This window comes from Mus caroli, unplaced genomic scaffold, assembly GCF_978045245.1.
Source record: "Mus caroli unplaced genomic scaffold, Mus_caroli_1 scaffold_9, whole genome shotgun sequence".
Classification (NCBI taxonomy): Eukaryota; Metazoa; Chordata; class Mammalia; order Rodentia; family Muridae; genus Mus; species Mus caroli.
The window spans coordinates 82233543-82260857 of record NW_028227264.1 but is presented as its reverse complement, the minus strand read 5'-3'; the positions used below and the strand labels follow the sequence as shown (position 1 = coordinate 82260857).

The window sequence follows — 27315 nt, the reverse complement described above, 5'->3', positions numbered from 1 at the left end:
ATCACTATGCAGCTCTGGCTGTCCTGGAACCCAGTAGATAGACCTGGCTCTGCCTCCCAGTGCTGAGCTAAAGGTGTGTGCCACAACACCCACTTCCACCACACTTTTTGAGACAGAGTCTCCCAGTGACCCTAGAGCTCACCAGTTAGGCCAGAATGGCTGGCCACCCAGCCCAGGATCAGTGTAGGCTCTCTGCTTTCCCAGCCCTTAGGTCACACATGTCATCAGGCTTTGAACACAGGGGCTGAGTGTTTGAGCTCAGGTTTTTAAGCTTATGTGACAAGCACTTAACTGCCCAAGCCATCTCCCCAATCCCCATTTTCCTTTTTACATTCTACCTTCTTGGTTTGAATACAGAGCCTCATGATGGGACTTACATCTTCTCCCTCTGTAACCTTGTTCTCAATACACTTCAGCCCCCTGCCCCAGCATCACTGCCAGGTCCAGGTGGCATTGATGTAGGCCGTGCTCACAAGAGACAGATGAAAGGCTCCAGTGAGCACAGGTGTTCTCAAAGCCCAGACACTTTCCCTTTTTCTTTACTTGGAAAAAACACACATGCACACGCACACACACACAGGCACACAGGCACGCACAGGTGCATGTGTATACATGCACACATGGTGGTGGGGGAGGTAGGGAGAGAACAAGATCACGCAAACACACACCAGTTCCTAAGGCCAAACCCAGGCAGATGGTTAGGCTCAAGTAACCACTGGCACAGTGGCACACACCTTTAATTCCAGCCCTTGGGAGAGGCAGAGGCAAGTGGTTATCTGTGAGTTTGAGGCCAGGTCAGACTACATGGAGTTCCAGAACAGGCAGGGCTTCATAGAGAGATCCTATCTAAAAGCAACATACACACACACACACACACACACAAACCATCAGCTTGGGAGATTAGGTCACCCTTGGCTACACAAGAATCTTAAGGTCTGTCTCAGCATGACAATGACAAAAACTGATCCTTTGGGTCTGGGGGTTGGGGAGGAGAAGGAAAACGGGAGGGGAGAGGGGTAGGAGGGGAGGGGGCACTTACTGAAAGTGAGAACTCTTGACAATTCAGCACCCTAGGCCTCCCTCTGACACAGCAGACCAGTTTGTCTTGAAAGCCTCACCTCTGTCCTTCTCTCTGTGGCTAATCCCAAGCTCCATTAAACCAGCCACCCTGGAATGTGATCACCGTTCCTTTCTCCCTGATAAAAATCTAAAATTGTAAACCCATCAAAGACACGGGCTTTCTGTAAAGTCACTTGCCCCACAAGAAGAGCTCGTTAGAAAAAGCCAAAAGCAACCCACAACCTTAGGAAATATCCCCTAGCAACAAGATCAGAGAATATGTGAGGCAAACCCCAGCCCCAGCCCCCTGGCCTCTGTGACTTACCACACTGTACTGTGAAAAGGCTCAGAGAACAACCACTCAAATCAATATCCACGATTCCTTTGACGAGAGTCACACGCGCACACGCTCTTTCAAAGATGCAGCCCAGCTGTTTTCGCTCGTCAAGTCTACGTCTGCCAGACCCCCAGCCCTTTCTCATCACCCCGGGTGACAGCCTTACCTTAGTAGAGCGTCTGCTGGTGTCCACCGCACGGCTGTTTACTGAAGCCAGCCGCCAGGCTCTGAGGTCTGCAGAAGCACTGGTGGAGCCTGCCGGGTTTTCTGGCAGAATTTGGATGGGGTGATGAACCTTAGCTATAAGCAATGTGAGCCAAGATGGTAATTACCAGAGAGGAAAAGCAGGATGACACGCTGGCTAATACCAGGGTCACTTGAGAGTCGCACAATTTTAGCCCTAGGCCAAAATACTGGACCTGAGGAAGGATTCCAAAGTGTAAGGTTCTTGGAACTCTCCACCCATGGAGACCTCCAGTGGCCCACTGTTCTGGAGTCAGCTTGCCACTCTTAATCAGGAGAGCCTGACAGGACAAGGTGTGAACCTTTCCTAGGAGCATATAGGAAGGTCTAGGAACCAGGGTTGCACTGAGCCCACCTAGTCGGGGGCAGGGATGGGGGGGTGGGTAGTGCAGAGAGGGCAAAAGGCAGACCTATTCCTCGTGAAGATGTAGAAACACACAATGGAGTCACTATTTCCCAGCAACTAACTTCCAGACAAATGACAGGGTCTTCAAGCCCCAGAGAATAAGACTGAAAAGCAAGACAAAATAACAACAGGAAAAAAAATGCTGTCCAATTTTCGGTGTCCTCCCCAGGATCCTGATCAGGTCCCACCAGTCATCATAATGAGCAAGATGTACTGGGAAGACAGAGTAAGATGGAGATGTGCCTACCTCCCAAGCATTACGATGCGTTCTGACCCCTAGGACCTACATAAAAGGCGACACAGGCCGGCACATGTCTGTAAGCCTTGCACGGCAGTGCATGCAGAAACAGGAAGATCTCTGAGGCTCACCAGCCGGCTCAACTTGCCAAATGGATGAGCCCTAGGCTGCCCCCCCCCCCAAAAAAAAGCTGGAGAATGAAGACAACTCTGGCTTCTACACACATGTGCGGGTGCATTTACATGCACACATGAACATACATACCCATGTGGACAGGTACATACACACACATATGCAAGAAAAGTGAGCGCGGACCAACAAGATTAACCCAGCAAGGAGAAGTGCTTGCTGCCAAGCCTGACAACCTGAGGTGGCCCTCGGAATCCACGTGGTCGAGAACTCATCCCACAAGTTGTCCCTGACCTTTGTACTGATGCTTCACCTCATGCACGCCCACAGCTATACATAATAAATAATAAATAAATACTTTCTTGGAAGTGAACACACAAACCCAGCTTGGTGGCATGCCACTGCTACATATAACAACACTGTGGCCCGGCCCCATCAATACCACGAGACAGCCATCTCTGGCTTATAAAACCCTCTCTTCAGAGCCTGCACCACAGGCTCTGCCCTCCCTTTAGTCTTTGCCTGAGGTGATTTTAATTACTGGGGCGTTCTTCCCCAGTCTTCTACGTTGTTTCACAGTCGGTGCTTGTATTTGCTCAGAACTATAGCAGTAACAGCCATCAGTGCATCTCCTATTTTCATGGCAGAGTAATATTCCCTTGTGTGGATATACCACATTCTACCAGGCCATACATCACTTAGCCCGTGGACGCTGGGGCTGCTGCTGCTCTGGGGCTATTCTGAATGAAGTGCTATGCAAACATCACGGACACATGCTTGTTTGACCACCATCTTAAACTCTTTTGTGAAAATGCCTACAAGTGGAATTACTGGATCACACGTTAACGCTGGTAAACTTCTCAAAGAACCGACAAACTATTTTTTCAAAGCAACTACTCCACTTATTCTCTTGCCTTCTCCTAGGTGCTGGGATTATAGGCAGGAGCCATTACCACCAGCGCAATGTGGCTTTGACTTATATTCCTCAGTGGCTAATAATATGAACACATTTTCATGCTCCTAGAATTTGTCTTATTCTTTAGAGAAAGATCTGACCGTCTTCTTACTCTTGTGTTGTTGGGGATCTTCATGTAGCCTGGGTACAAGCAAGTTATCAGAGAGATAATTTACAAATGGTTCTCATTCTCTGGGTCTTTTCATTGTTATCTGATATCTTCTGAAGTTCTTTTTAAAATTCTAATAAAATCAAATTCACCTACTTTCTTTTCTTTTTCTTTCTTTTTCTTTTTTTCTTTTTGGCTTGTCCTTTCTGTGTTGTATGTAAAAATGACTTTGTGACTGTCACAAAGGTCAAGAATTCAGTTTGTTTGTTTGTTTGTTTGTTTTTAGATTTATTTATTTATTATATGTAAGTACACTGTAGCTGTCCTCAGATACTCCAGAAGAGGGCAACAGATTTTGTTACAGATGGTTGTGAGCCACCATGTGGTTGCTGGGATTTAAACTCAGGATCTTCAGAAGAGCAGTCAGCACTCTTAACCACTGAGCTATCTCGCTAGCCCAAGAATTCAGTTTTTATTTTTGGTTTTTTGTTTTTGTTTTTGTTTTTGTTTTTACTGCTTTTGCCTATAAATTTTACAGCTTTTTTTTTTTTCATCTCTAGGGTATAGTCCACCAGGGCTAGTCATTTTTATCTAGTGTGATGGGAGGTTCTGCCTTCTCTCTGCAGTGTGTGTGTGTATTACTAGTTAATTTTGTGTGACTTGTTGAAAAAAGTCCTCTGTTGGTATTTTTGACATCCATGGTGAAAACCAATTGACCATAAGTGAAGAGCCCGTGTTATTCATCATAGGCACATCACAGCTTCTCTTAGGCTGAGTTTACACCAAATCAGATAATTTTCCCAAACAGGAAGCCAGACTTCCATCTTTCATTTTATGCTCTTTGAAGTATGTGTTAGGTCATGAATATGTAATAATTATTATAAAAGCAATTTTAAAGCCAATTAATTAAAACTAAACTCTACTACCCACAGCCAAACATTCAGCAGAGCTTGGGGAATCCTGGAGAAGGGAGCGGGGTGGGGGAGACGGTAGGAGTCAGAGGGGTCAAGAACGTCACAAGAAAACCCACAGAATCAACTAGCCTGGACTCACAGAGGTTCACAGGGATTGAACCAACAGCCAGGGAACCATCAACATCCAGGGAGCCAGAGCCTGAATGGCTTTTTACACCAAATATTAAAAATACTAACACTCAAAATACAGAGAAAGGGCCAGGGAGACAGTTCAACGGAGAGCACTCACCTAGCACACGCAAATTCTGAGCTCAACTCTGGTTACTGTAAAAAGCAAATGTGGATGGGGTTGGAAGACTGGATGGATGGAGAGTGGACAGAGAGACAGATAAAAATGCAAAATGACAGAAATTCCCTTGACATTTGGACACTGGTGATGTGACTTTAAATGTTTATGGGAAACAATTCGTGTTAAAGTGTTAACTGCCGAAGTGAAGGTGGTAGGAGACAGGTGTCTCTGAGGTGGATAAGACCCCTCACTAGTGGGATTCATACAGGTATAAACCCCTAAGTGCTCCTTGTGCCTTTCTCTATATAAGGACACAGCAAAACTGCCCTGTTTATGAACCAGGAAGTGGGCCCTCACCACCCATGGGATCTCCTGGGACACTGAATTGGAATCTCTAGACTTCAGAACGAGAGGAACAAATGTCACTGCCTATAACTACCCACTTCACAGGAATTCGACGTAGACAAGGTCCAAAGAGAATAAGAAATGAATTCTCAGGGGAAAAAATAAAATCTATACCATTTAATTTTAGAATCCTAAAGAGCCATGGGGTTTTATAGATTGGACTGCAGTATCCTTCATAGCTGGTACTGTAAGGCAGGCCTGTCAACACTCATATCAACTAGCACAGCTCCCTGGTCTTCTTACAACCTCCTGAACCACAACTGCAAGGCATGGAGCCCAAGCTCTTGTGCATGTACCTATACTTACACATTTACATATATGCATTCATCTTAAACATCCACCGGACATTCTCACCTACACTCTTAATCGAGAACTGTCGGACCAGAGCAACACGCAGGGCCATTCATTCCACCAATGACACCTCAGAAACTGTAATCCATCTCTGGTGTTCGTCTTCTCCTTTCCACTCTTATTGTTTGAAAGACAACACAGAAATTAGGATTCCCGGTGTCAACAGTTAGGGAAGATCATGGGATGTCAGCCTGGGAGAGACTTTTGGAGTCAGTAGGCCAGCCACGCCCACTGAGGAAGAATCCGAGGTCAAGGCAGGTAATTAGAGTCAGAATTGGCTCTGTGATTCGAGCTCCTAATTCCATTAAGCTTGGCTGACTCCTGCCTCTGATGACTGACTCTACAGGAAGGTGATGATGATCCTGCCACGGCATCCGTGCCAAGGACACCACCCAAGCAACCACTAAGCTCGGGCACCTGCCGATACTCAGAGCGCAGCACAAAGGGATGTCACGAGATCTTCTATGATTAAGAAAAGCTGCGATCTCACCTGGGAGAGACTGTCTACCAAAACAAAAGGAAAGCAAATTCATGGTGGATATGCCTCTTATATGTCTCCATAAATCATGTTATTCAACTGGTCAAAATCACTAGTTTTTTCCCTTAAAATTTGCATATAAAACAATTTTTTGCCATTTGCTTATCATTTCTGTTTCCAGATTTTTCATCCATCATGAAAAACAATTTCTATTTATTCTTTGAAAATTTCACACACGTATATAACGTATCCTGATAATTTTCTTTCTCGGTTTGAAATAAAATTCAAAGCAGCATTCAAAGAAATAGATTAAGTGGATTTCTTCTTTTTTTCCCCTTTGACTTTCCACCCACAATCTATTTCTAATACTTTACCCATTTCTTTACCCTATCGTCCACTTAAAATCTAAACCCAAAGATAATAAATATGCTCTATTCTTTTATTTATAAAAATCACCATAGAGATCAACAGAAGAAACTGACTCTCTCAGAAATAGACAAATATAGAATAATCTATATGTAAAGCCATTATGAACAGAAAATGTGTTTTTGTTCTGTTTCTGAGACAGGGTCTTGCTGCGAACCCCAGGCTAGCTTCACACTTGTGACTAGTAGTCACAGGCTTTAGCCTCCTAAATTCAGGGGTTCCAGGTGTGTACAACTACAACCACATCTGGTGAGAAACTGCATTCTTAAACAATATGGTAATAACTTAATAATTTGGTTAAAAGGCTTTTAAAAAAAAAAAACTTAGGTCCTATTATGTAACTAGGAAAGTTTTTCTGGGTTTCCAATGACAACATATGTGACATGTGACTGGAAGCCTTTTTGAGGTAAAGTTCTAGGAGCACTAACTTCCTAAATTTAGAAGTAAATATAAAGAGAAGAGTAATTGTGTTAGTGTGGGGACTCTGGCTTCAGCTGAGCAGAGATCTCGAAGGATCCTGTAGAGCTGAGCTGCAGTTTCCCTGGAAGCCCCTTTATGGTGAAGCTGAAACCCTCCTGGCCCAAGAACAGCCTCATGGTAGGGTTCTCTCACCTGCAAACTAAAGATTTACCGCTCTCTCCAAGACAGGGAGAAGAGCTGAGCAAAATGGACCTACAGGCAGAACGACCTGTCAGGGCAGCTACTTGCAGCTGTGGTGTGCTCTGATCTGCTTGTCGGCTCTCTTCTCTCAAGCACTATTACAATAACCGTACACCGCTTTGCACAAGTTTCCGTCTCATCTGCTCCATAGCTGGATTCCATTTCAGGAATCGTTCTTTTGTGTGCAACCACATTGTTGGTATACAACCATCCCCACAATTGCCACAGCCCAAGGGATGTTCCTTTTTGTTTATTTACACTGATTGGTTGTAGGGTAGCATGCCTCAGTGTGTGTGGAGGTCAGAGGACAAGCTGCAGAAATGAGCTCTCCCCTTCCACCATGTGAATGTCTGAGGATAGACCTCAGTCTCAGGTCTTTAACCCAAGCATGCTGGAGGCAGAGAAAACAGAGGTCTGGGTGTTCAAGAACAGCCTGGTCTACATCACAGGGAGTCCCAGGCCAGACCAGGTCACACAGTGAGACCTCATGTCAAAACAAAACCCAAACATCAACAACAAAACCTCTCCCACTTTTACCCACTGAGCTCTCTCCCCAGCCCCCTACTTAAATCTTTTAAGCCTTTTCAACAATGTAACTTTAAAAGACACCAATCATTCACTCACACACACACACACACACACACACACACACACACACACATACACACTCCACTTTAATAAACGGTTTTTTTTTAAGGATTTATTTATTTATTTTATGTGAGTCCACCGCTGTCTTCAGACACACCAGAAGAGGTCATCAGATCCCATTACAGATGGTTGTGAGCCACCATGTGGTTACTGGAATTTGAACTCAGGACCTTTGGAAGAGCAGTCGGTGCTCTTAACCTCTGAGCCATCTTTCCAGCCCCTAATAAACGTTCTTGAGAAAGTATATAGTATTATCCTTGTCTTACAGCATCCCCATACACATATATATCTACCCTTAAAACTGTATGTATTAAAAACTGCTTCCCAGGAGCTGGGGAAATGGCTCAGTTGGTAAAGCACTTGCCATCTAATGAGGTCCACAGTTTGGATCCTTAGATCCAAAGCCAGATTCCCTGGGGATGCTGTGAATACCAGAGGATCTCTGGAGCTCACTGGCTAGTCTGGTTAAACTGACTAGCTCCAGGTTCCCTGAAAGACCCTTGTCTCAAAAAATAAGGTGGAAAGCCACGAAATCAAGCTCGGACCTCCACATGCATGTGTGCATACAATTACACGCATACACACACACACACAAAGTACAAGAGATTATACTGCAAAACTCCTAATAACATTTGTAAGGTAAAAGAATAGGAAAAATATTTAGGACAAACATAATTCAAAAATAAGTGAACAGGCTGCAAACTATAAAATGGATAACGGGCTAGTGAGATGGCTCAGTGGGTAAGAGCACCCGACTGCTCTTCCGAAGGTCCGGAGTTCAAATCCCAGCACCCACATGGTGGCTCACAACCATCCGTAACGAGATCTGACTCCCTTTCTGGAGAGTCTGAAGACAGCTACAGTGTACTTATATATAATAAATAAATAAATCTTTTAAAAAAATGGATAACAAGTAAGGACAGCTAAGTGGTTGGAAAGGAAATAGCAAATCTAGAATAAAGCGATCTTTTTAAAATCCACCGGGCATGGTGGCGCACGCCTTTAATCCCAGCACTCGGGAGGCAGAGGCAGGTGGATTTCTGAGTTTGAGGCCAGCCTGGTGTACAGAGTGAGTTCTAGGACAGCCAGGGCTACTGAGAAACCCTGTCTCGAAAAAACAAAAAAACAAAAACATAAAAAAACAAAAAAATAAAAAAAATAAAATCCTAGTTAGAGTAGAAACTAAAACGGACAGTAACAATGCACACAGGCAGTGCCGGCGAAGGTGTGCTGAAGTGATTCTTCAGGCATGCGCAGGTGGTAACACAGGCTACCTCGACTTGCCAGAGATAACTCAGTCGGCACCCAAAACCACCACACGCTACCATTAACTCGCCGGTTCACACGGCCATTGTCTTTCTGAACACAGGGGACAGAGTTATGCTGCCTCAACCTGTCTCTCTCCTTCCCAAAGCTAAGTAACAACAAGCTTCCGTCCCAGCTCCCCAGCTCCCTCCACCCTGTCCAGCCCTCAGCCTCTTCTTTTTTTACTTCATTATGTTGACAATTTGGTTACAACATCATTACTTGTCATTTAAAACAAAAACAAAAACCTAGAAAGGACACATGCCTGGCTGTAGGGAGACAGCTAATTACAGTAATCTCTCGAGCCACGGTAATTCTCAGCGCTGTATACAGTTCAAGATTCAAAAAAGGAGGGGGCCGGGCGTGGTGGCCGGGCATGGTGACGCACGCCTTTAATCCCAGCACTTGGGAGGCAGAGGCAGGCGGATTTCTGAGTTCGAGGCCAGCCTGGTCTACAGAGTGAGTTCCAGGACAGCCAGGGCTACACAGAGAAACTCTGTCTCGAAAAACCAAAAAAAAAAAAAAAAAAAAAGAAAGAAAAGAAAAAGGAGGGGATTTGTTTTGTTTTAACACACTGTTAAACGAGGCAGGCAATCCCACGTGGCAGACTTAACAATTCTGTGGGACTCTACACAGATGGTCCTGAAGCAGAGTACACACACTAGTCATGTGAATTCCCCAGGCACAGCAGGCTCTGAATGGCTGCCTGCATCCTTGAGCTTACACTCAGCAAGGTGTAAAACAGCCTCTTCTGTGTACTCTTAAATGCCAAGCCATTCTCTCAGATTGATATATGCAGAGAATTCACTCACATCTTTTTGTTGGGAGACAGGAAGCAAGGCGTCTTAACTACAAACTTGCTGAAGGAAGCTGACTCCAGATCACCCCTACTCAAGCAAGAGGCTTCTTTGTTTTTGTTGTTTGCTTTAACACCATCCCCCACGCCTCCCATGGCTTTCCCAATCGGGGACCCAACCTAGGGCACTGCACTAGTTAGACAAATGTTCTACCACTGAGCTAAATGCTCAGCCCTGAGGTTCATATCTTAATCTGCTTCCCTAGACTAAAATGCTTGTTTATCCCACACGGCTGCTATCCATGAAACCCTACACAGAGCCACGCAGGACTGGTGCCCTGGGAGTGACTCTCGGTCAGACTACACACACTACAGACACTGTGCACAGGGTGGTGTAACTGATAACATATCCTTTTCGATGCCTGGGACACCCCTCCATAGCTGCCAGTGGCTCTAGCTTGGCAACACAGGGCCATCACAGCCCATAGGTCATCTCCAAGTCATGAAGGAACTGGAGAACAGAAAGGTGCTCCTGGAGGAAAAGAGACCTATGGAAAATCTGAGCGTATCAGCAGAGCTGAGTTCCCAAGAGGAAGGGGACTGTGACACAGGAGCGCAATCCAAATGTAGCAGGGTGACCTTTGAAGTGGTCCTCTTCTTCCAGAGACTCTTAGCACATAATCCTGCAAAATACAATATCCTGCTATGAACTGCACCTTGCAGGGTGCTTAGTTACATCATGGGTCAAAAAACATGGAGGTAGCAGGAGGGCAACTGAATTTTAACCTGGGCTATATTCGATGATGAGATTACAGCAACATTAATGCCTTTGGGATTATGTAGAACATCGTTGTTCTTGGGAGACTTGCAAGGATATTTAGGAGAGAAAGCCGATGTCTGAAACATACTCCAAATTGTTCAGGAATGGGTGTGTGTGTGTGTCTATGATGCATGTGTGTGTGATGTGTACGTGAGTGTATGATGTGTGCATGTATATGTGATATGTATGTGTATGCATGATGTATATGTGAGTGTATGATACGAACGTGTGCACGATGTGTGAGAGGGTGTTAATGTATGTGTATGGTGTGTGTGACGTGTGTGTTGTGATGTGTATAGATGAGAGAGAAGAAGAAAGATGTGGTACAAGAAATGAAAGTGAAGCAGATGCAGTAAGTGTGAGTCTGGGCAAGGAGAACATGGTGTGGCTACATCTGCAGCTCTCCTGCTGACTGAATCAACTGCTGGAATTGCTGGCTGGGGCAGGAGATGCCCACGCTTTCCTATCAAGCTCATAATGGCCGTTCTTGATCACACTTTTGGAAAAACCCTTCATTCCATCACCTCCGGTCACACTCCTCGTCTCTAGTTTGAATCTGGAAAATTCTCAAGTTGAGAGCCTATCGCTGAGTCATCTCCAGGACGGGTCCTGGATTTCCGTGAGCAGACGGAGTCCCAGTGACTTCCCTGATCACGTGCTCTGTCACCCTGGCACCGAGGAGGCAGGCCTCCAAGCACAGCCAGCTGGGAAGGGCTGCCTGGGTCAAGCTCGCCTCTGAGTGTGCCTGTGATGGATCACCTGACTAAGTTAGTGGATGTGGATAGGACCTTGACCTAAGCAGGGGATCTCAGACTTTCTAAAACAGAGAGGGCAAACTGAGTATCAGCAGCAAGTGTGTGTCCAACGTCCTCTGCTTCTTGGCTACAGACGCAATGTGGTTCTATTTCAAGCTCAGGCTGATGTGACTTCCCCACAGCGACAGACTGTAAACTAGAACTGTGAGCTATAAGAACCTTTCTCCCCTAAGTTGCTTTTATTATTGTTGTTGTTGTTTCTAATCACTGCAACAGGAGGGTAAGCTAAGACAGCATTGAGGACAAATGTTTGAAAACTATCACCAAAAATTCAGTTTACCTAGAATTTATAAACAAAACAAATCAGCTGGGCATGGTGTCACATGCTTTTAATCCCAGCAATGAGAGGCAGAGGCAGGTGGGTATTGATGAGTTCCAGATCAGCTTGATTTATAAAGCAAGTTCCAGGTGCAAGGCCTTGACTCTAAACAAATGCATTACATCACTTGAAAAACTCTTCTGCTGGGTTTAGATGAATGTGGGTTCAATTTCCTTCACAGTTCCAAAACTTATCAGAACAATGCAGTCCTCAAGACCCCTTGGTGAAAGCATTTTCTACCGCTGAGATTTCCAACAAGGTTACTTCCAGCCAATGTAGGAGAAAAAGAGTGAAACAGCTTGACTCCTGAGGAAGAGAGGTTCTCAGCACCCCCTCCCTTCCTGACACTCAGCCATCTGGAAGATTCAAAGCACAGGGGTTTGGGAGCAGCACGACCAAGTGGTCTGCTTTGTGGTTGTAAAGACTAACAGCAAAACAGAAGCAGGACAGACATCGCTAGAGTCGCTTATTAAGACTTTCCAGAGGACGAGGTAAAGGCCAAGATGCTCCGGCCTCTCAGAGGCTGAGAGAGGATTACGAGCTCCAAAGACAGGAGATGGAGGGAGGCAAGGAGGAGCCCAGCAAGCAGGCAGCCACAAGGCTGCCGCTTGTTGGAACTTGTGTGATCACTTCAAGGGTGAGAAAGTGTTTAACAGCACTCTGCTCTGTTGTCTCGCTTGGAAATTTGTCACCCATGTGTTCTGATTCTGTTGCCGACACTGGAAAGCATCCAGACAGCAAGAAGTCAGAAGAAATGAAGGATTTCTGGATTCCCATTATCCCTTAACAAAGATGACGCGGTTCAAGAGCAATTTTTCCCACATGTGGCTGTTCTCAGAGGACTCCTAAATGAGGTGATAATGACTGAATAGAATTTTATTCATCCCACAAGACATACTGCATATTATTACCCTTGAGTCTAATGAGGCCCCATTAACTGAGAAGTTATTCCGTAGAAGTCCTCGGAGTTGGGAAGCTTACAGGGAGAAGTATGACCCGGTGTACACAGTGAAGACATGGGCAATTATATGTGCATCTTAAGGTCTGCAAGGGATGAGACATGCTAGAAAAATAAAGCAGAAACGTGTGGCAACGCAAGGAAAAATACAAAGACTCAGTAATGGGCACGAGGATGAACTCCTAGCGCTGAAAACAGTAAACACGCATGATGGTATCGTCTGTCCACCGAACTGGAAAAATGCCTTGGCACACGCTTTTAAGACTTGAGGCAGTTTTCACCCTTACAAAGAACTCATCAGATGAGGCGCTGACTCTGCCAGAAGCAAGCTCCATAACAAGACTGCAGAGGCCGGGGCAGAGCTCTTGTGTTTGAAGGGAGGTCTCAATGGGGGTTAAATGAAACCTAGGTTGTACGGGGAACTTAGGCCTGGCAGGAACTTCCCGTTCGGCTCACTTGATAAGCCTATTCTCACACGATTACAGTTCTTATCTAGGCCTCCAAGGTTGCAGATCCAGAACGTATATCCAGAAAGGATAAGCTCTCCTCCAGAGAGCTGGTCTGTGAAATGGCTTATGTGCTAGAGACAGGTTCAAGAGCATTGATCACTGCTAATGCTCTCTCTATAAATATATCTATATATAGATATCCTATATCTATATACAGTATAGACATAGTTACAGATATAGATATATAGATACAGATACAAATATAGATATATAGATCTCCATCCCCCCTTCCCTCCTCTTTGTCACCCTCTCTTGGGGAGCTTGGTCTTGGTTTACTTCATAGTCCTGCCACAGACTATCCTATTAGGGCTAAAATGTGAAAGCACCACTGAAGGACCAAAAAGAAGGAAAAGGAAGATGAATGTCCATTTACCTGCTTAAGTGTTTTTGGAGGGTGAGTTGAAATAGGGCCTCTTTTTGCAGTCTTGGCCATCCTGGAAATCACTCTGTAAATCGGGTTGGCCTCAAACTCACAGAGATCTCGCCCCTGCCCCCGCCCCCACCCCCCCCCACCCCCGCCTCCCCTCCTGAGTGCTGGGATTAAAGGCCTGAGCCACCACTGCCTAGCTAACCTGGCTATCAATTTTAATATGGACAATATTAAGAAGATGCAATAATTTTAAAGACAACACTTAAGAACTCTGTAAAAGTCAGGAATATGTAAATGAAATATGTGATTTACATTTTTCCAAAAAAAAATCATCTTTTAAAAACAATTTGAGAGGCTTGAGAGGTGGCTCAGCAGTTAAGAGTACTTGTTGTTCTTGCAGGGGATCCCGGCTTGGTCCTCAGCACCCACAGGGCAGATAGTATCAATTTGTAACTCCAGCTCCGGGGGATCTGACCGCTCTGATACAGCACAGACGCATTGCACAAGCAAGCAGGCAAGACACTCATACACTCATACACTCACACACAGAAATACAAATAAAGTAAATCATTTAAAATGTTTTTAATGACCCGGGAGAGTTAAAGAGATGGTTAAGAATGCTTGCTGTTCTTCCAGGTGACCTGAGTTTGGGTCTAGCATCCATGGTAGGTGGTCAAACAAACCCTATCTCCCCCCAGATGCTTTTTGTTGAGGTATTTTTATCACAGCAACAGAGAGGAGACTGGAGGAAATAAATAATTTATTCATAAATAAGGGACTTAAATTTAAGGGACATTCCTCTCAGAAAATGGTTCCAGATATAGAATTTGAATATATGCAGATCTTTCCACCCAGATCCTTTCCAAACACGACCGTCAGCAATTGGGTCTCAGTGTGTTTACTGCACGGGCTGTAAAACATGTCCTTCCTTGTTATCTTGTGCTACTGATTTGCCCACATAAAATGAAGTCGTTATTCAGTCACGCATCTTGGCAGCCAAGGGGGTGGTGCATATCCTAAATAATTCAGGTGATTACCTTGAATATCATGGAGTTTATATGATACAGTGCTTGGTATTTTTATTTGGAATTATCGTACTCATTACACCTAAGTTTAGAGGCATCATGTTTGATTCTTTTTTTTTTTTTTTTTTTTTTTTTTTTTGTCAGATCTAGAGAGCCTGAAAGGGCCTAATGCTTCCCCATTTGCTTTATAGGGCTGATGTGGAGACCACGCCCCAGGAGTAAGAAGACCACGCCCCACAGGTGAGGAGGCCATGCCCCAGGGGTGCTCTGGACCTCATCTAAGGCCACACAGCTACATGATGCTGGCACTCCACTCTAGTAACCCTCATTTTCTTTCCACACCATCCATAATAAGAAGCCCTCACGTATAAGACAAGTTTTCTGGAAAGGTCAGGCTTCTGAGCAATCTTAAGATCAACGTGTTCTCTATCAGGCACTTCAGGTTCACGGTTATGTTCCGGGGCTGCGTAGAGGTGGCGGGCACAAAGGCAGAGCGAATCTCCTCTGCTTCCCTGGCAAAGCTCAGCAACCCCAAGCGGCAGCCTTTGATGGTTAGACCCTAATCCAGTGGTTCTCAACCTGTGGGTCGAGACCCCTTCAGGGGTTGTGTATCAGATATTCATATTATGGTTCATAACAGTGGCAAAATTACAGTTAGGAAGGAGCAATAAAATCATTTATAAAATAATTTTATGGTTGGAGGGGTCACCTCAACATGAGGAACTGTTAAAGGGTTGCCCCAGTTGGAAAGGGGAGGACCAGTGCCCATCTTCAGCACGTCTACTAATTCTTGGTCCTCCTGTCCTCAAAACATCGGGTTAAAATATCGTCAATGTGTTCCCTTTAATCTTTTCCAGGCACTGGCCCAGCTCCTCAAGTCTTCTTAGTCCAGGCTGTGACACACATGCAGCCCCTCTGTGCAGTGAGGCGAGACTGCAGTGTGATTAAGCACACTGGCTTCTGCCCGGCAGTGGTGGCACACACCTTTAATCCCAGCACTTGGGAGCAGAGGCAGGCAGATTTCTGAGTTCGAGGCCAGCCTGGTCTACAGAGTGAGTTCCAGGACAGCCAGGGCTATACAGAGAAACCCTGCCTCAGAAAACAAACAAACAAACAAACAAACACACTGGCTTCTGACAGAAACCTGGCACCGCTACCTGCTAGCTATAAGCCTTTATCCTCCCTCGGCCTCATTTTCCTCCAGATCTACGGGCTGGAGAGATGGCTCAGTGGTTAAGAGCTTGTTCTTCTTGCAGAGGATCCTGGTTTGAGTCCCAGGACCCACATGGTGGTTCGCAATTGCCCATTAACTCCAGTTCCAGGGGGATCCAGTGTCATCCTCTGACCTCCACGGGGATCAAGCACACTCCTGGTACACAGACATTAAAATGCAGGCAAAACGTTCACACATAAAATTTATAAAAATAAATTCATATTATTTGAAAATAAATAAGGATTTAGGTGAGTTCATAGATGTAAAATGCTCAGCATAGGCTGAGTATGTATCATGGTACATACTCAGCAAATCTGCTTTTCAACTGAGTCCCTAGAGTTACATATCACCCTGGAAACTGACTGTGAAGATGTACTTACTCACAGATACTCTGAGCTTCCAACAACACCTAACACATAGAGATGTCTAAGTGCTGAATAAAGTCAACAAGACTACCTTAGGTCTCTCTCTCTCTCTCTCTCTCTCTCTCTCCTATTACTCTCTCCTATTACTGTCACATATGGATGTTAGAAACACTCCAAAGACTCCATTACTGGCCGGTTGTAATGATACTTGGGAGGCTGAGATGGGCAGCTCTCTCTGAGTTCAAGATTAGCCCAGTCTACAGAGTGAGTTCCAGGCCAGTTAGAGCTACATGGTTAGACCATGTCTTTATAAAAAAGAGGGGAGGGGAGGGGAGGGGAGGGGAGGGGAGGGGAGGGGAGGGGAGGGGAGGGGAGGGGAGGGGAGGGCCAGGCAGTGGTGGCACCCGCCTTTAATCCCAGCCCTCAGGAAGCAGAGGTAGGCGGATTTCTGAGTTCTAGACCAGCCTGGTCTACAAAGAGAGAGAGAGAGACCCTGTCTCAAAAACAAAGCAAAAGCAAACAAACAAACAAATAAGTAAATAAGAAAGCTCTCATATTTGGCTAGGGAAACGGTTCAGTTGGTGAAACACCCTTACAGAAGTCTGAAGACCTAAGTTTGAATCCCAAGAACCCATGTAAAGCCGGGTGGTGGGGTCATGTGCCTATAACCCCAGTGTAACCACAGGAAATAGGAGGCAGAGAGGGGAAAGTCTCTGGAAGCTCTCAGGCCACCTAGCATCGCATATACAGATGTAAAACGAGAAATTCTGTCTCAAAAGGAGGTAGCAGGTAAGGACTCAAAACCAATGTTGACCTCTGACCACACAAACACACACACACACACACACAAATTCCCCACTGTTTTACCTTCATAGCAAGTCAATTTGCTCTGTGTGAGCTGTCCCAACTGCAGGAATTCAGAAGATCCAAAGCAAGAAGGGGAGATAGATAATGAAGTTTCTAAAAGAGAAAACACAGGTTTCTGGGTTGATCACACAAGTAAGAAAACCAGCCGGGCGTGGTGGCGCACGCCTTTAATCCCAGCACTCGGGAGGCAGAGGCAGGCGGATTTCTGAGTTCGAGGCTAGCCTGGTCTACAAAGTGAGTGCCAGGACAGCCAGGGCTACACAGAGAAACCCTGTCTCGAAAAACCAAAAAAAAAAAAAAGAAAAGAAAACCAGGCAGAGCATGGTACAGCCTGACTGTCAAACATTTCCTCAACATCTTTGTGCCTGCCATACAAGACCCAGAGGAAATTCAACTTTTACAAAACCACCCTTGCCCCTGGGAGCTCGGCCACTGGGGTGTGCTTCCCAATACCCTGCATCAACAGCGACACCCAGAAAGGGCAAGCTCTGGCTCCCCTGGGGAATCACAAAATTGCCGCTCGAAGTGGCCTGTATGTGTGGATAGCCCAGCCAAGAGCGTCTTAAGCAGAGAAGCCAGAGTGTGAGAGGCTGGCAATGTCGGGGTGGGGTGAGTGTAAGAATAAAGTATTTAAACCTTTGGTCCGGCCTTCTGACATCCCAGCAGGATATCATCTACAAAGCCACCTAAGAACCATGCAGCTGAGTTCCAAAAAATAAGTCGGTCGCACACAAAAGTCTCAGGGGTTCTGTTGTTGTTACTTTTTATTTTATGTGTATGAATGTTATGCCTTTGTGTCTGTCTGTATACCACATGTTTGTGTGGTGCCCGCCTCTGGAGGGCAGAAAGGACACAGGACCACCTGGAACTGGCGTTGCACATGGTTGTGAGCTGACATATTGGTGTCTGGAATTGAACTTGGGTCTCGTGGGAAAACAGCAGTGCTCTCAGCTGCTGAGCCATCTCCTTCTGCCCCGAGCCCCCAAGTCTGGTAACATCTTACGTAACAAAGTTCACTGGGAGTCAAAGCTTGTATTTCATCTACTAAGAAGGACTACTAGCCATAGCTGCTGCAAAAAGAAACGGTCTCGGGCAATCCACTCCTCCTTCACTACTCCTCCCACACCCGGGCCACAGAAACCCACGTGCCTTTCCTGCTGATGCTTTGACAGACGTTAGCAGGTCAGGTGCAGTATTGCACACTGGAAACCCCAGCACCTGGGGCAGAGGAGAGGCAGGAGGTCTGAGGTATGACTGTCAGGCCTGCTAGGGCTACAGAGACCAAAGTTAAAAATAAAAATATAAAAAGGAAAACCATAGCAAGGAGCGCACAGGTCAGCTTGGTCATCTCCCGAGGTGTGTCTGGGAACCAAGCGTTCCCTACTGGACATCCAGGATTAAGTTTCTGATAAACTGTACTTGGGGGTGGAAGTCCATTGCTAATTTCTTTTCTTCCCCTACTCTCTCTTGATCTCTCCTTACAAAACAGAATGAAATCTAGTCCTTGCCCCAGAGCAAGCCTATTACTTCTGCACCACTGAAACAAAGCTATGCTTACATAGGAACACTGTGGCTACTTGTAAGCAGACCCCTGTGATACTGTATTCAGTGAACACTGGAGAAGACAGCATCTTCAACAAATGCTGCTGGGTCAAACCGGAGGGGCGGGCGGGCGGGCGGGCGGGCTGGCTGCATGTAGCAGAGTGCAAAGGTCGTCACAGCCACCACCCTGCATAAAACTCAACTCCACATCAATCAGGGACCTTAACAGAAGACAGGATCTCCTGAATCTGAGAAGATAAAAAGGGAGGGACCACCCTGAACTCACTGGCACAGGAAAGGGCTTTCTGAACAGGTCACCAATAGCACCATCACTAAGACCAACAACTTGTTAATTTTTTTTTTTTTTTTTTGTTTTTTTTGTTTTTTTGAGACAGGGTTTCTCTTTATAGCCCTGGCTGTCCTGGAACTCACTCTGTAGACCAGGCTGGCCTCGAACTCAGAAATCCACCTGCCTTTGCCTCCCAAGTGCTGGGATTAAAGGTGTGCGCCACTACCACCGCCCGGCAACAACTTGTTAATTAAGAGGAACCTCATGAAGCTGAAAAAGCTTCTTAGGGCAAAGGACACCGCCATTCAGACACAGCAGCAGCCTATGGAATGGGAAAAGATCTTTACCAATATATACATCTGATAGAGGGTTAGTATCTAGACTATATACAGAACTAAAAACCAAACCAAAACTACAACACAAAACCCAGCAACACTGGACATCAAGAAAATAAATCACCCAATTTAAATATGAGGCACAGAGTTCTCAAAGGGTGAACCAGGCACGAGTGGCTGAGAGAATGTTCCACATCCCGAGTCATCAGGGAAATGCAAATAAAAAACAGTTGGAGATTTTATCTTCCATCCGTCAGAATGACGGAGATCATTAAAACATGTGACAGCTCAGGCTGGCGAGGATTCCGAGGAAGGGGAACACCCACTGCTGGTCTGCTGGTCGGAGTGCAGACTGGAACAGCCACTGTGGGAATCTGGAAGGCAGCGCCCCAGGAAGCCGGGAATTGGTCTACCTTAAGACTCAGCTAACCACTCCGGGGCATCTACTCAAAGGACACTTCACTCTCCTATGGAGACACTTGCTCATCCCTGTTTGCTACTGCTCTTAATACACAGCTGGAAGGGCTGGAGAGATGGCTCAGCGGTTAAGAGCACTGACTGCTCTTCCAGAGGTTCTGAGTTCAATTCCCAGCAACCACATGGTGGCTCAGTAATGGGATCTGATGCCCTCTTCTGGTGTTTTTGAAGAGATCAATGGTGCATTCATATACATAAAATAAATAAATCTTATGAAAAATAAACAGCTAAGAACTGGAAACAGCCCAGATGTCCCTCAGTTGACAAAAGATGATGAAACCAGGCTATGTTTACACAGTGGATATTATCTGGCTGTTAAGAAAAATGGAATTTACAGGCAAAGCTAGAAAAGATCACCCTCAGTGAGGGAGCCTGTCCTTCTCACAAGTCAGAGTACAGCTTCCTGCTCAGCTCAGGGTTTCCTCTACACACACAGCTACCCAGAGTATATCAGTGTATACTCTGGGTACCTTACACATAACACTCAACCTCAGCAAAAATACCTTTGCACACTGACCAATGTTGGCAACATATCCAGCGTGGCTCTCTGAACATACATGAAAGTTGAAAGCTGAAAACCATTTCCCCATCAGTCGGTTAAAACAGATGGGTATAAAGGTAATGTACTTTAAACATCAAACATCCAGGCACGTGGGAGGCAGGGGGATGACTGAGAAGAAAGTAGAACAATGATCCAAGGATGGAAATGACATAGTGAAACCTATCGCTTTGTATGAAAAATAAAAAATAAAAAGCACAGCCCTTGCACACCACTGATGCCAGCCCTGGCAGCTCTGACTCTGACACCAGCCTGATCTATTTAGGAAAGCTCCTGCTTCAGACTGGTGGTGGTGCACATCTTTAATTCCAGCCCCCCAACCCCCTCACCCGGGAGGCAGAGGCAGGCGGGTCTGTGAGTTTGAGGCCAACCTGGTCTACAAAGAAAGTTGCAGGACAGCCAGAGCTACATGGAGAAACCCTGTCTCAAAACAAAGGAGCAAAAAACAAAAGAAGGGAGGGAGGAAGGGGAGGGGAGGGGAGGGGAGGGGAGGGGAGGGGAGGGGAGGGGAGGGGAGGGGAGGGGAGGGGAGGGGAGAGGAGGGGAGAAGAGAAGAGAAGAGAAGAGAAGAGAAGAGAAGAGAAGAGAAGAGAGAAGAGAAAGAAAGAGAAAAGGAAGGGAAAAGAAAAGTTAAGTCCCAGGTATAGTGAGACCCCCAGGATCTGTTCTCAATACCCACATGACAGATCAGAACTATCTATACTCCAGTCCCTGGGAATCTGCTGTCTCTGGCTTTCATAGGCACTGGGCAGTTGCATGGTCCACATGCAGAGAAATCACCCATACACATAAAATAACAAAACAACTTTTAAAGAGATGTGAGAAATTATTATTTTTGAGTAAACATCCACTATGGCTTTACATTAGTGGTTACACGAATGGCAGACTAATTTTACCAGCAGAAAGCAGGCTACGGGGAATGCTCGCTCAACGGTCCCCTGAAGGAAAGACACACAGATTCCCAATTCCTCCTTTCAGGGATTTAACCCACCATAAATCTACACTGTACTTTCAGAACTAAGTAATTCAAAGGCTTTAAGTGTACACAAAGCATTCTGTGCACAAAGAATCAAGTAAGAGGGGCCAAACACTGGGCAGGGGCTTCCAGTTACGACACTGAAACAGGCCTTTTCCGCAACTGCCCAGCACGTCAGACAATATTGACCTCTGCCCGCGGGATCCAGCGTGACAGGAGGGTGTCTGGTTCTGTGCCCAGCCTCTCACTTCCTCTCTCTACCTCTGCTTCAGTGGTCCCCAGGGGCTCCCTCAGCCTCATCCCCACCCAAAGCCACAGCGCCCTCCTCCCTGACCCAAAGCACCCACGCCCTGCTTCCTGGCCTGGTGTCTGAGAGCCAGTTAATAGGTTTAGGAAAGTGACTCGGTAACTTCCCAGCTCACACGCACTTAATTTTCACAAGCGATCTTGGGGCCATCTTTGAGAACTACTGCCCCGTGCCCCAACTGGAGAAGCTGGTGGGTGTTAACTGTGTCGGTTTTTGGAAGGTCCCTCACATATGCGGTTCTCTCTGTGGAGCAGATGGATGCCTTTGCCCATCTGTAAGGCAGTGAGGCAAGACCTGTGGGAGTTACAGTAATGACTGGCATACATTCCTGATCTTCAAAACTCCAGCAGGAAAAATTTTAACAAGCTAATTAGGAAAGAATGCTACGTGTTATAGCAAAAAACGCCTGCTCAGTGCTATGTACCACAATCAACCCCCTCTGCCCTCCTCCCCAAGCTTCCGGTGCCCCTCTGCTTTCCTGACGACACATCATGACTCCGCATTTTCTCCAGGCAACTGTATGCTCGAGAGCTGAGGTCATGCCCTGTTCCTCTGAGTCCGCAGTGCCTGATAAAATAATAAATGCTTGGCGACACTGTGTCATTAGTAACCTGAACCGGACTGTGAGCTGCTTCACATTAGATTCTGAACACTCACTTGGGAAGCAGCTGCTTGGAACTAAGATGAGAGAGCACTGTGCGCTCCAGCATTTAGATAAAGCTGCTAGGCAGATCCTCAGCGTCATTCCAGGGAATCGGCACATCCTAGCCTCGTTTATAAGTGTCATACAAGGAGCATGTCTCCTGCAAATATGCATGTAAAGTATAGAAAAATGGCCGGAACAAAGCGCTGCTTTTTAGAAGAGTACACAAAACAGGCCCAAATGTTAAGTTTCAGCCCGCTGGTTAAGATCCTGCCTTGTGGCTGTGAGGACCCCAGTTCAGGTCCCCAGAAAGAAGAAAAAGGAGTCAGAGAAATAAATAGCTCAGAGGCAAAGAACACTTAGTGTTCTTACTGAAGATGTGGGTTTGGTTCCCAGCACCCATGCCAGGTGCTCACAACCATCTGCAACTCCAGTGCCAGGGGATGGGATGCCTGTTTCCTTGGGCAGCTGAAAGCACACCGTGCACACAGACAAGCAGGCACGCACGTGCACACATATAAATAAAAATGAAACCATAAAATGGCACAATAGACACCGGCATTCTGGCAAGGTAGGGACAGGGACCGCCTGATGTAGTTAGTATCTAGGCCAATGAGAGCCAGGGCAGGGAGTAACTTGGCTTATATTTCCACCTGTTTATAAAGGTTTGGGTTTTTTTTGTTTGTTTTTGTTTTTTGGTGTTTTTTTGTTTTGGTTTTTTTTTTTTGTTTTGTTTTGTTTTGTTTTTTTGAGACAGGGTTTCTCTGTGTAGCCCTGGCTGTCCTGGAACTCAGTTTGTAGACCAGGCTGACCTCGAACTCAGAAATCTGCCTGCCTCTGCCTCCCGAGTGCCGGGATTAAAGGCATGCGCCACCACACCCGGCTGTTTTTTGGGTTTAAAAAAAAAAATACTTTATAAGCCGGGCATGGTGTCGCATGCCTTTAATCCCAGCACTTGGGAGGCAGAGGCAGGCAGATTTCTGAGTTCGAGGCCAGCCTGGTCTACAAACTAAGTTCCAGAACAGCCACAGCTACACAGAGAAACCCTGTCTCAAAAAACCAAAATAAATAAATAACCCCCGCCCCCCAAAACAAACAAAAACTAGTAAGAGGGCTGGAGAGAGATAGCTCGGTAGTTAAGAGCACTGACTGCTCTTCCAGAGGTCCTGAGTTCAATTCCCAGTAACTACATAGTGGCTTACAACCATCTGTAATGGGATCTGATGCCTTCTTCTGGTGTGTCTGAAGACAGCTACAGTGTACTCATATACATAAAATAAATATATCTTAAAAAACAACAAAAAGCAAACAAAAAACCACCTAGTAAGAGTGGGTGCCTCACAGAAATCGATTTGGAACACGTCTCCAACTCCCTCGTGATAAGTGAGAAGAAACAGAAGCGATGGCCACAGGAGCTATCCACCCTTCACGCGGGTACTGTCCTATCCCTCCGAAGACCTCCCCTTCCCCATCATAAGCGCTCTTCTAGGTCCTCTGCCTTCCTGTCCTTCCCTGGGGCTCCCTGACCTGAAATGCAGGGAAGGACACCCTGCGCCAGACACCCTACCAACCTTCCCTCATCAGCTCTGCATCCCACGTGGGGCGAGCCCCTATCTCACCATCTCGGCAGAAGCCAGGGTTCAGTGTTTTATTTCCCTTTGGGACCTATAAAGGACGTGGGGGAGGCCGTGTAACCAATGATCACAGCCAGAGCTCCACAGCCCAATGGCATCGGCTTGGGTCCCAGCTCTGCCACTCTGGCCTGGGTAACTTGGGGAGTAACTTGGCTTATATTTCTACCTGTTTATAAAGTATTTTTTTAAACCCCCCAAAAACAGCCAGGTGTGGCGGCGCACGCCTTTAATCCCAGCACTCGGGAGGCAGAGGCAGGCAGATTTCTGAGTGAGCAAGTTTCCTAACTTCTTGGAGCCTCGGTTTCTTCCCCTGTAAAATGGGGGTTACTCGAAACCATTGCGGGAGATGCTTACACGGGTCTGGGGCGGCGAGAGGTCGGGCGGGCGAGCTGGTGGAGCCACCAACGCCCTTGAGAACCTGCGGCTAAGGCAGGGCGGCCCGTTGGCGACCTGCGCCCCTCTCCGCTCCCGCCCAGCAGCCGAGCCCTCGGAGGCTCCGGGAGGGCAGTTTTGGGGCTCCTCCCGGAGGAGCGCGCTGCCGGGGCAGCGTGGACAGGCGCAGCTCGGCCGTACCTGACACACCCTCGCCGCTCCTGCCCTCGGCGCCTCCGGTGACGGTCCCCTCCTCCTTGCTCTCGAGCAGCCCCGCACGCGAGGTGGGGGGAGGAGGAGGACGGCGAGCGGAGGGCGCGCGCCCCCTGCCGGCCAGGGAAGAAATAAGCGGTGGGCCGCGCCAACAGAGAGCTAGCCGGAAGAGGGGAGGAGAGTATTAGGATGGAGATGGGAGTGAGGGTGGGGTGGGGGTCCGGGGAGGATGGGGATGGGAGTGAAGGTGGGGATGGGGGGTGAGGATGAGGATGGGAGTGGGCGAGGATGGGGATGGGCGTGGAAGAGGATGGGGGTTGGGAGCAGCTTGCTTTTCCGTGGATCTCATACACTTGTTGTTTTCTTTGACTTTTTAAAAATGTGTAGGTAGTCCACAGGTGTCATGGTTAAAGTGGAGGTCATATGGAGGTCAGAGGACAACTCAAGCCAGCTGGTAGTGGCACATCCAGGCCTTTAATCCCAGTACTAGAGGGAGGCAGAGGCAGGTGGGTCTCTGTAAATTCAAGGCCAGCCTGGGCTACAAAGAGAAACCCTGTCTTGTAAAAACAAAACAGAAAACTCAGGGGTCAGTTTTCTCCTTCCATCATGTGGGTCCTGGGGATCAAACTAAAACTCATGAGGTTTGATGGCAAGCACCTTTATACTGAGCCGCGTCTCTGGATGCTGTTTACTGATATGTTTGTGGGTTTTGAGGAAGGGTCTTGTGTCTAACCAGGGCTCACCTGGAAACTTGCTAAACTGTTTGGTACCCTAAGGGCCACTCTGCTCCCACAGCCTCATCTGGCAATGGGTAGTGGAGTAATTTGCCATCCTGCCATGCTGCTTTTGAAAAATAAGCTGTCTTTTTTTTTTTAAGGTTTTATTTATTGAGACAGAGTCTATGTAGTGCCCAGGCTGACCTTAAATTAAGGAGCCTCTGTTTTTTGCACCATGTGTGCTATATGATATATATATATATATATATATATATATATATATATATATATATTTACAGATAGGCATGCACTGCTGTGTCTACTCTTGATTTTATTCTTCCTTCCCCTGTGTGTGTATGTGTGGGGGGGGGTTACACATGTGTGCCTGAACACATGGGCAGATAGCATCTGGAACCTGTAACAGTTTTCCTTGCATTGCTGAAACCCACCTACGTATCTAGTAAGGTTTTGATTTATGATTATCTAATCATAAACATGAGACTACAAAAATTCACATAGCAGCTTTTGCACTGGACCACGTTATTCCAGGCTAGTTGCATTCTCTGGTCATAGTCAGTCATAGTGTCTCATGCCCTTTGAGATGACAGTCGTGTTTTTGCGTTGACCACTGAGAACATTCTAGTCTCCCCTCTGACCTCTGACTCCTATGCCCACGCCTTGATCTGGGACTATAAACTTCACCAAAATATCACCTTTGTGCTTTTGTCTTTGATGTTGTCCAAATGCCTGCCACAGTGCCGGGGAGATTATAGTAATTAGGTATTGAAGGAAATGCTGGGTTTTAATAACAGTAATAGAATGGCCCACACGATACTGGACTGCAGGTGCCTATTTCACTGTGTAAAATGTTGAAACGTAGTTTTTGGTTTTGATTCTCTGTCTCTCTCTCTTTCTCTCTGCTTGTGTGTGTGTGCCTGCGCGTGCACGCACGCACCCGCACACATGTTCCCATGTGCTTGCAGACACCTCCCTCATGATCCTCCTTGATTTGGGGCAGGGTCTCTCTTGTTTTCTGCTGCACATACCAGGATAACGGCATCCAATGCTCCCGAGATTCTGCAGTCTCTGCCTCCCATCTCACAATGGGTGCGCCAGCCTTTCAGACTCTCACTGCTACATCCCGATCCACTCAGGTGGCCAGGCCTGTGCAGAACCTTTCCAAGGCCATCTCCCCAACCTCTTGGTTTCTGGTGTTCTGAGACAGGCTTTCACTGTGTAGCCAGCTGGACCCAACCTTGCAGTCCTCCTGCTTCAGCCTTCTGAATGTCCAGATTATAGGCATGCACCATCTTTCCTGCCAAACTGTTTCTCTTCTTAAAAAAATTGTAAATAGGATTGCACTAAACATGTTTGTGTTTGGAACTTAAGGCTGTCCTGACACCCACCCACCCACGTGGCTTTTCCAGACTGCAGACCCCCTCTGTGTCCCCACTAGTGAAGATTGCAAGTGAATTTTTAACCTTAGATGGTCACAGGCCGGTTCAAGCACAGAACTGCGGTTCTGGGCCTGTGTAATATTCTGTTTGTCCTTCGTTTTACTACAGTACATTTAGCTTCAGCCTCTAGCCCCCAGCTCCACCCCCACTCCCCACCCACATCCTCCCTTCCCTTTTCAGGGCTCCAGCTCTAGCTGTTTTGTAAGGAAGCGCCCTGGTTTTTAAAGGGGAGTCCAAACCGCTGAGACCTAGTGATCTCTTCTGCTCAGCAGATTGACGGGTGTGGATTTGTGCGCAGGCCGGCAGCTGTCCTGCTTCTCCCCGGACCATCCCAGGATCACAGAGCTCTTGAAAACACTGAGAGGTTGTTTGCTTAAGTAGAGAAAGCAAATAAAAAGCCGCACCAAAGCTGCTTTAAGAAACAAACCGTACAAAGGAAAGGTGAGCTTAATGCGAGCCTCCTGCAGGTCCTTGGCAGCCTTTGAAATAGTCACTGACCTTTCAAAGGCAGAGCTCTGCCCCTCAGGATCCAGGCTGGGTCTCTTTTGTTCCATGCTACAACGAGACGGTTACTTTAGGGGTTTTGTTTTGCTTTGTTTTGTTTTCTTCTTTTTAAAGACTGGACTGTTTGGTTTCCAGGACCCCCCCAACCTCCCTCCCAACAAAGGACTGAGGTCATATTTTACATATCAAAGCAGACTTGGTCTCCAGGTTCTCCCAGCATCCCTCAGTCCCTACTTTGCCCCCAACCTTGAACTTTCCAGCCCAAGGACTGGGCTGCCCTTC

The 27315-nt window shown here is 46.7% G+C and overlaps 1 protein-coding gene across 1 annotated transcript in view; it reads right to left on the bottom strand.

Annotated features, from left to right (window-relative positions):
* Txnrd1 (thioredoxin reductase 1) overlaps window positions 1–17029 on the bottom strand; it is a 76948-nt gene extending 59919 nt beyond the window's left edge. The window contains exon 1 of the mRNA XM_085843059.1: window positions 17010–17029. Coding sequence (XP_085699185.1) covers window positions 17010–17015 — 6 coding nt within the window. The 5' untranslated portion in view covers window positions 17016–17029. The remainder of the gene's footprint in view (window positions 1–17009) is intronic.
* Between the last annotated feature and the right edge of the window lie 10286 nt (window positions 17030–27315).